The 8,143-nt window shown below is 39.8% G+C and overlaps 1 protein-coding gene across 3 annotated transcripts; it reads left to right on the top strand.

The window, feature by feature from the left end:
* The first annotated feature begins 966 nt into the window (after nt 1–966).
* Nucleotides 967–7,471, top strand: LOC131220771 (uncharacterized). 3 transcript variants are annotated; one of them, XM_058215603.1, is made up of 6 exons: nt 967–1,310; nt 3,531–3,594; nt 4,511–4,703; nt 4,855–4,928; nt 5,576–5,731; nt 7,111–7,471. In XM_058215603.1, the coding sequence occupies exons 1-6, from the start codon at nt 1,088–1,090 to the stop codon at nt 7,232–7,234; spliced, it is 834 nt and encodes a 277-aa protein (XP_058071586.1). In that variant the 5' UTR covers nt 967–1,087; the 3' UTR covers nt 7,235–7,471. The 3 variants fall into 3 exon arrangements, with proteins under 3 accessions (XP_058071586.1, XP_058071587.1, XP_058071589.1); XM_058215604.1 differs by lacking the exon at nt 7,111–7,471 and adding an exon at nt 6,417–6,629; XM_058215606.1 differs by lacking the exon at nt 5,576–5,731.
* The last annotated feature ends 672 nt before the right edge of the window (nt 7,472–8,143 follow it).

Genomic DNA, 8,143 nt, shown 5'->3' with positions numbered 1-8,143 from the left:
TGGCAAGTGCCAGATTACACTTCTGGGTGTCCACTGGGTCCGTGGTCCACGATGGTCCCAAAGCCCAGTGAGATCTATGCTCCCCTCAATTTTTATAATTTTCTGACATTCCTATGTTGCGGTATAGCCCGCACGGGCTGCTGCCAAGTGTAAATGGCCATTTGGCTTGACGGCCCGCACTTGGCCCAATCACAACCCGACTGGTCTACTCTAATGGGCTAATCCTAACTTAATTTAGTTATGGCACCAAATCATGAGTAGTTTAAACGAACGGTCCTGCGACAAATCCTACGAGGACGCCTCAGTACACTGTTCTGGTTGGACAGGACGTTACATGATTAACCGGACTTGTGCGGTTCTTTACTGGTACACCCTGTATAAACTGACATTGAGTGCTAATGGTCATTAAGTAATATTTAGGTTAATTAAATAAAATAAAAGTAAAAATAAAAATTGATGAATTTTTGAAAATTCAAAACAGTGAAAGTCAAAGATGTTACAATTAGTAAGGCAAGCTTCATGGGTATGGTTGGTTTGTGACAAAATGGATCCTTACTCTTGATCGGGTGGTAGACTCTCCGAAGTTTCTACACCTGGTCAAGGATTCGACCATCCATAGTTGGTGAAATCCCCCAAAGGGAGTGTGTGTGGGGGGTACTCCAACCCTTGACCAGGTGTTGAAACTCCCCAGAGTCTACCAATGGAGCAAGAGCAAGGACTATTGGTAGTGCAAGCTGAAACCATGTGTTATGCTCTTAAGGCCTATTTCGGGCATAAGTTTAGGTGTTGTATTTGTGAGCGCCGCTCATTTTGTCCATCCGTGTGTGCCTTTTACACGTGATATTCAAGATATAGGTGACCAGCATTAATTGTGAAATTTGGTCCGTTGATTATAATTCTATGGCCCACCGAATATAGGTTTCATTATTTAATACAGTGTTCTTTTTAAATCGGGGCCAGTGGGCGCCTACACGTCTCCTTAGTCGCGACGGAGAACTAACTGATGTACTGAGCTCGAAAAAAAAAAAAGGGCTGTGAACTGCTGAAAGATTGAAAATTTCTTTCCATTTCTGGCAAATAATTGCAGATGTTTTCTCTGCGATTCTCTTTTCGTTCTTTACCATTTAAGGAAATCCTAACTCCTTTCTCTGTAGTCTTTCCGCAAATCCTCTCTTCTTCTTCCTCCCTTGGAAAAACCCCTAGAAATGTCCTGCCTTCCTCGAGGAGATCGATCCAGGAGATCCCACCGTCTGCTTCTAGATTTGAAAGTCCATCAACGGCATTGGATGGAAACACGTCTTCTTTCTCAGGTAATTTCCTCTCTCTCTCTCTCTCTCTCTCTCTCTGACATTTCCTCGAACGGGTAAGAGGAAATTCTGTTTTATTTTTTGAAATCTCTCACTCTCTCAAACATTTCTTCGAACAGCTAAGGAAATCCCTGTTTTATTTTTTGAAATGAGAGAGAGAGAGAGAGCAATGCCATTTTCAATGGGCAAATCTCATGCATTTCTGAACTTTCTTCTCCTAGCAAACAACAAAACATTTATAAACTCAGAACATGCCCTTGCTTAAAAATAAGTGGGTCCATTTATCAGCCACGCACATATGTTCAATATAGACAGTTTCCATTCTTTTGTGTAAACATTGAATTTTTCTCATATAAGTGTGGCCCACCTGATGAGTGAATCATATGGTCACCCCCATTAGTGAGCTGGGGAATGGTCACGATCAGTGTTTCAAATAGCACTCCTAGCATAGTGGTAGCGCCACGTAGCATAGCTAAATAGCATAAATCCCCTTTAGTGTACGCTACAGGGGTCGTAGCATACGCCACAGCTACGTATCATGTAATGTTTGTAGCATACGCTACAGGGGTCGTAGCGTTTGCTACAGCTACATAGCATGTAGTATTTGTAGCATACACTACAGTGTATTTTTTGTTTAATTTTTTATTTTGAAGAGTGATGAGAACATTTATTATTTTATTATTATTATTATTATTATTATTGTTTTGTTTGTTAAAAATGGTGTAGAACTCATATTTAAAAAAATTAAAATTAAAATTAAAAAGGCTTAAAATGTAAAGTTAAAACCCAACATTTCTTCGTTTACTTTCACTTAAAATGGTGGTGATCCTTTGTTGAAGTTAATGTGAAACTCAAACGCTAAAAACCCTTTAAAAGTAAACTTTTAAAAAAAGGGTTTCGAAAGAGGGTTTTTGAAAACCCCTTTTTGTATAGATGACATTTGTATTGTACTTAATACTTTTAACCCGTGGGATTTTGTTTCTTTTCATACTTGTGAGTTGTGACTTGTGGTTTCAATTAGACATTATTAATTAAAGTGGTTTGATTCAAAAAAATAAATAAAATGGTTTTCTTAGAAAGTTGTTGATGTGATAATTATTTGATTTGGTTTATGACTTTATATGTGGATTGGCTTTTGATAAATGATAATTAATAACTTATTTGAATATGCTTATACTTGAAAAAATTAATCATGTTTTAGGCATTTTTATATTTTTTGCTTTTTTTCTTACTATTTATCATAATTTTCCTATATTTAAATTTAAAAATAGAAGTATCATGTAGCTTACGCTACCACACGCTACAGAGGGTTGAACACTATACAACACGCTACCGCCATTTAAAACACTGTTCACAATGAAGTGCACATGATGAGTGGCCTGGATGTCACATGCATGTGGTCCATTGGAGCACGTATCGCAAGTTGCTGCATCAATCTCTCCTCATGTGAATTGGTGTGGCACTTCTCTTCTGAAAGTAACATCTTTAAAGACATCTTTCAAGACAACGTTTAAAAAACGTATTTTCCTGTTACAGTAGAAGGGTAGTATCTAGAAAATGGCCCATCATCTAACAATAATCCCTAATCCAAGGGTCATAGCAGTCCTCACAAAAGCTTTTACAAAAATTTTCATTGTGTGCCACACCCACCATAACACTCTTTCCCAAATTACCCAAAGGCTTCATACCTCCATGTCAAGTAGCCACATTCTCTTGAACTTAAAAGGTTTGGGGCGCACGGAGATCCCAAAAATGCATAGTCCAGGATAATTGGTGAATTATCTAAGCAAAGGTCTTGGAGAGCTAATTGAGAAGCTCCCTAGAACTTCTCTACCCACTCTCTAGAGATTCAAGACAAGTGAAGTCTGCTCATATCCAGATTCTTGTCTGTTCACTTCAACCACATACGTGCAACGCCAATCAGCAGAAGATCAATAATCTCCAATTTACAGTTCAAAACAGGGAATCTACACACAAGAGGATACCCGGCTTCTCATTCCGCAACCGGATCACGTTTGAAATCGCCTCCAAATTCACCGAGAAAGAGTTCATGACCATTTGTTGCAAGCTTCTGTTACCTGCACAAAGACTGTTCTTCTCATCCTATATCAAAATTAGTCCTCTGGAAGGAATAAAAGACCACACACATTCTCTATTTTTGTACACATCTTTAATGAAACATCTTTTATCTGCTGGGGTTGATTTGTTATTGTTGTAATTCAGGGGTTGAGGATGCCTTGCTTGGCTTTATCTGTGGCAAGAGAAAGGTGACAGAGGTGGCTCACTCGTAGGTACTCATTGCTGGTGTCTTGAATTCTGTATCTTGTTTGCTATGGCAACTGTTTATGATTATGATTATTATTATTCTTTTAATTTTGAAGATTCACAGAATGGATCGCTGACATGACAGTTCTGTGATAAATCCCATGATGTTGTGACATGATCCATCTTCCGATTGATCTAGAAGTGTGACTTGGACACATGTTCATGCACGCGCACACACCCATGCACCAACTCCTGCACATCCATCCACACACTCACACACTTGACCTGTGTCCCTTGTGTCTTTTGCCTTCCAACTGATGGACTGCTAGAGGTGTGACTTGGACACAGACACATGTTGTAAGCTGTGTTTGGGGGGGGGGTTAGCCTCTATGGTAGAATTAGTTAGAGAGGCCCAAGAGGCGGTGGTTTACCCTGTGGTGGATTTCAGTGGTTCAAGTCTCTCCAGCTCGTTACCTTAACCAATACGAAGGCATAGGATAGCACACAATTCGACAGTTCGATCTATGATTTATCATTCATGGACATTGATAAGATCCTTCCATTTAGCGGATACATGTTCGTCATGAGGTGTTGTGTTGCCTGCAAATCAACATGCTAGCAAATCCATAAATTACAATATAACATTGAATATATATTATCGCATAATATTAGTTCATATAAAGTATAAGAGTGCTTTTTTTTTAAAGGTTATAAGGGTGCGTTTGTTGCATCAAATATCATTGGAATCGCCAAAAGTCATGAAATTGCAGGATATTTGGTGCAACCAAACGCATCTGTTTAGAAGGAAGCACTTTAGAACACTGGAGTTTTGTCCCAGTTGCATATCTGACATGAAATTTTTCTTTTGGTAAGGGTCCTTTCACATAGGTTTTGAAGCCAGCATGCTGATATGTTCAATTTTTTTTATGCCTTGCGAGAGTATGGAAACATGTCATCTGCAAAGGAGATACAGTGGTAGATGCTACCTGTGGCAATGGTCATGACACCTTGGCTCTGCTGAAAATGGTAGCTGATGAGTCAGGGAAGGGTTGTGTTTATGGGATGGACATTCAGAATTCTGCTCTGGAGAATACTTCCTCTTTACTGGATGAATCAGTCGACCCAAAGGAGGTACTCTGAACTGCTTCAATTCCATATTTGTTTCTTGCTTCTTCTTCAATGAAATTGGGTTTGATTGTGTCTTTTTTTTTTTAATCAAGGGCTGCATAGTTGTCTTTCGCTCCAATTGATCGGGGAAATGTTCCGTGTTCTTTTGATGCAGAAGGAGCTGGTTAAACTCTTCCTTCTCTGTCATAGCAGAATGGAGGATGTAATTCCCGAAGGCACCTCTGTTAGGTACTTCCTTCAACAGTTCAAGTTGATTTTTTTGCATGTTCATGCTTACATGTACCTATGCTACTGCACTTAGATGTTTTAAGCTTTTCTTATTTATCATATTTTATTTTAAACTTTTAAGCACACATTGAAATTTTATGTTTTAAGCTTTTAAGCCCACATTGAAATTTTATGTTTTAAGCTCTTAAGCACACATTAAAATTTTATGTTTTAAGCATTTCTCATTTATCGTATTTTGTTTTACCTGCATGTTGAAGTTCTCTCTCAGCATAAGCTATGTGACTAAACATGAGGTATCATGTGAGAACAATAGAAACCTTTTTTTCCCGCCTTTCAATTGTCTAAGCTGTTGATTAAGTGGGCCCATAATGGGATAGACCATGCCATAATATCTCCCCATCAGATGATCATGACCATCTGATGAAAATGGACAATGATAACTTTCCATGTCTAATGGGACTAAAATTGGAGGGTTAGGATCATCTGATGGGTATTCTTTATCAATGAAGAAAAAAGTTATATCTACCATCCACCATGGATCCCAAGTGGGGCCCACTTGTGGAGTTTGTTTGGTCAAAGTGGAGCTTGATACAGCATTGGATATCTTTTGTCCGTCTTAAGCATGTTTGTGGGGCCTCACTTTTCAGGCTTGTAGCGTTCAACTTGGGTTACCTTCCGGGAGGCGACAAGGCGATCATTACAACATCAAGAACGACATTGCTGGCATTGGAGGCTGCAAGTAGAATTCTAGGATCTGGAGGACTCATCAGTGCAATGGTTTATGTGGGCCATCCTGGTGGAAGGTAAATACTGCCGTGATAGATCATTCAAATTCCATTAATCTATAATCAAAATCAGTTCTGAACAGTAAGATGAGTTTTGTATTTGAAAAAAAAAAAAAAAAAAGGACACGGGTAGGTAGGGGGCACAACCTTCCCAAAGATAGAAAGCTACCCATCAATTCACTCAACACATTTACATGATCATACCTAGCAAACTATTTGTGGGAGCAGGACCTAGGCTGTAACTTGGGCTCTGGGTCAACCTGAACCCAATTGACCCAACCTGAGTTCGGGTCAGTTTGGGTTTGATTGTCAAGATCCAACCTGAACCCGATTGACCCAACCTGAGTTCAGGTCAGTTTAGGTTGGATTGTCAAGATCCTTGGGTCAGATTAGGGTTGGAAATTGCCAACCCATCATGAAATTGGGTTGTTTGGGAATAATCAATTGTATAAGTCTTGTCAGGTTGCGTTGGGTCGAGTATTTATGAATTCAGGTTGGGTTCAGGTTGGACACCCAACGTTGGAATTCAGGTTAGGTCAGGTTGCAGGTTGGGTCCTCTTGAGGTTAGATTGGGCTCAGGTTGATCCTCAACCCACCTGAGTTGAGCAAGGAGATAAAATCGAAAGATTCCACCACCTTTGACACCGTCTGAGAGCAATTAGGAAAAAATATGATTGTTTCTTTCTTTTCGGATTGCTCACAGAACTGCTAAAGAATTTCACATTTTCCTTTGCCATTGAAAGCACTCCTCACCAAGCCATGAGAAGAGAAAGACAGAGGCCAGAATAGTTCAATCGACGCCAAACTGATACAAGCACCAATAATGCCATTGCACACGCACCTTTGCTTGTGGTGCACGGGACATCCAAGCAATGCATCTGGTGGGCCCACCATGTAGCTGGCCTAGCTCAAAATAAGGTTGCACAATGGATGACTCTGAATATATATATATATATATATATATATATATAGTGCTGCATTCAGTGTACACTACACTGACATTACCTTACTATGGTAATTGGTGAAACGAACAGGCCCCAAATTCCATTGATTGGAGAACTTTTTCCATTGAACACTGGCTGTTGGTTGGACAGTTTTCCCTCCTAACCGCCCATTTGTAATCCCGAAAGTACTTCAATCAGTGGCTAAGATCACCAACCAGTGTAATTTTTAGGGTGCGACCCACCGACTGTAAGACCCAATGGATGAAAATCTGAATTATCTCATTAACCCGTGCCAGTACTAAATGCTTGATATCTAACTTGTAACATTGATAGCACTAGATCCTCTCATATCTTAGATGTTTATCTTCCATGGAAAGCTTGATCGTCTCAGATCTTGTGTGATTCTTTCTGCCTGGCGAACTCTCAATCTTTGCACTTGGTTCTGTCATACAGGGAGGAATTGGAGACTGTTCGAGCTTTTGCTTCCAGATTACCAGTCGATGCCTGGGTCTGCTGCAAGTTTGAGATGCTGAACCGGCCAAACAGTCCGGTCCTTGTTTTCTTGATCAAGAAGTGAAATGCAAGTGGGAAAAGAAGCTGAAAGATCTGCACCTTTGAAATGGGGGTGGATTGCTTCATTTTCCTTCAGTGCCGGATCGATCTGTCCCACTTTACTGGCTTGGCGTATCAACAGGTACTGCAAGGCATATCCTGCTAATTTTTTTAAGTGTTTTTTGGGCGCGTTTGGGTAATGCAAAAATTGTAATTTACCTGGTATTTTCCAAGATGGATATTTTTGTAGTTTCATTTTAAACATGGGTTTCTTTTTTCTCTCAAAAAAAAAAAAAAAAAAACCTTTCGGCAAGGACCTGCAATCAAAGGTGGGTGCAATATGATAGACGGTCCAAATCAATGATCAAGATCTCCATTGTGGCATATCTACACCATCCAATGTCCTAGCCAATTATCATATGGCTAGGATCATCTTATGAAAGTGACTACTAAGTGGAACAGATAATTATAGGTGGGCTCCACATGATGGACAATCCAAATCAATGAATGGACTTCAATTGTAATCAATCTGGACCATTCATTCACTAGCCATTGATCGGATGGTTAGGATATCTAATCAGAGTGATCTTTTGGGAGGGATGGTCAATCAAAGGTGGGGCCAAAGGTTGGCTAGGACCTCTATCATAATCAATATGGGCCATCTTTTGTCCTGATCATTTGATCAGACGGCCAAGATCATACTATCAAAGTGACTCTCAAGAGGAACAAACAACCCAAGGTGGACCCAAAAGGTGCAGATCAATTATCTGGCCACCTCATTATTATTGACTCGGGCCGTTTCTCTAGCCATTTACTGGATGGCTAGGATCATCTGATCTTTAATGAGGACAAACAGTTAAATGTGGGCCCTACATGATGGACGATCTAGATCAATAACTAGGCCTCTATCATAACAAAAATGGGTCATCCATTT

Source organism: Magnolia sinica, chromosome 12 (assembly GCF_029962835.1).
Source record: "Magnolia sinica isolate HGM2019 chromosome 12, MsV1, whole genome shotgun sequence".
Lineage (NCBI taxonomy): Eukaryota > Viridiplantae > Streptophyta > Magnoliopsida > Magnoliales > Magnoliaceae > Magnolia > Magnolia sinica.
This window is presented reverse-complemented; position numbering and strand designations above follow the sequence as displayed.

Bases quoted from the DNA above. Each gene is read 5' to 3' on its own strand.
- LOC131220771 (XM_058215603.1), top strand. From the start codon at position 1,088: ATGTTTTCTCTGCGATTCTCTTTTCGTTCTTTACCATTTAAGGAAATC. The intron at 1,311-3,530 runs GTAATTTCCTCT...GTTGTAATTCAG, and splicing joins AAACACGTCTTCTTTCTCAG to GGGTTGAGGATGCCTTGCTT. The intron at 3,595-4,510 runs GTAGGTACTCAT...ATGCCTTGCGAG, and splicing joins GTGACAGAGGTGGCTCACTC to AGTATGGAAACATGTCATCT.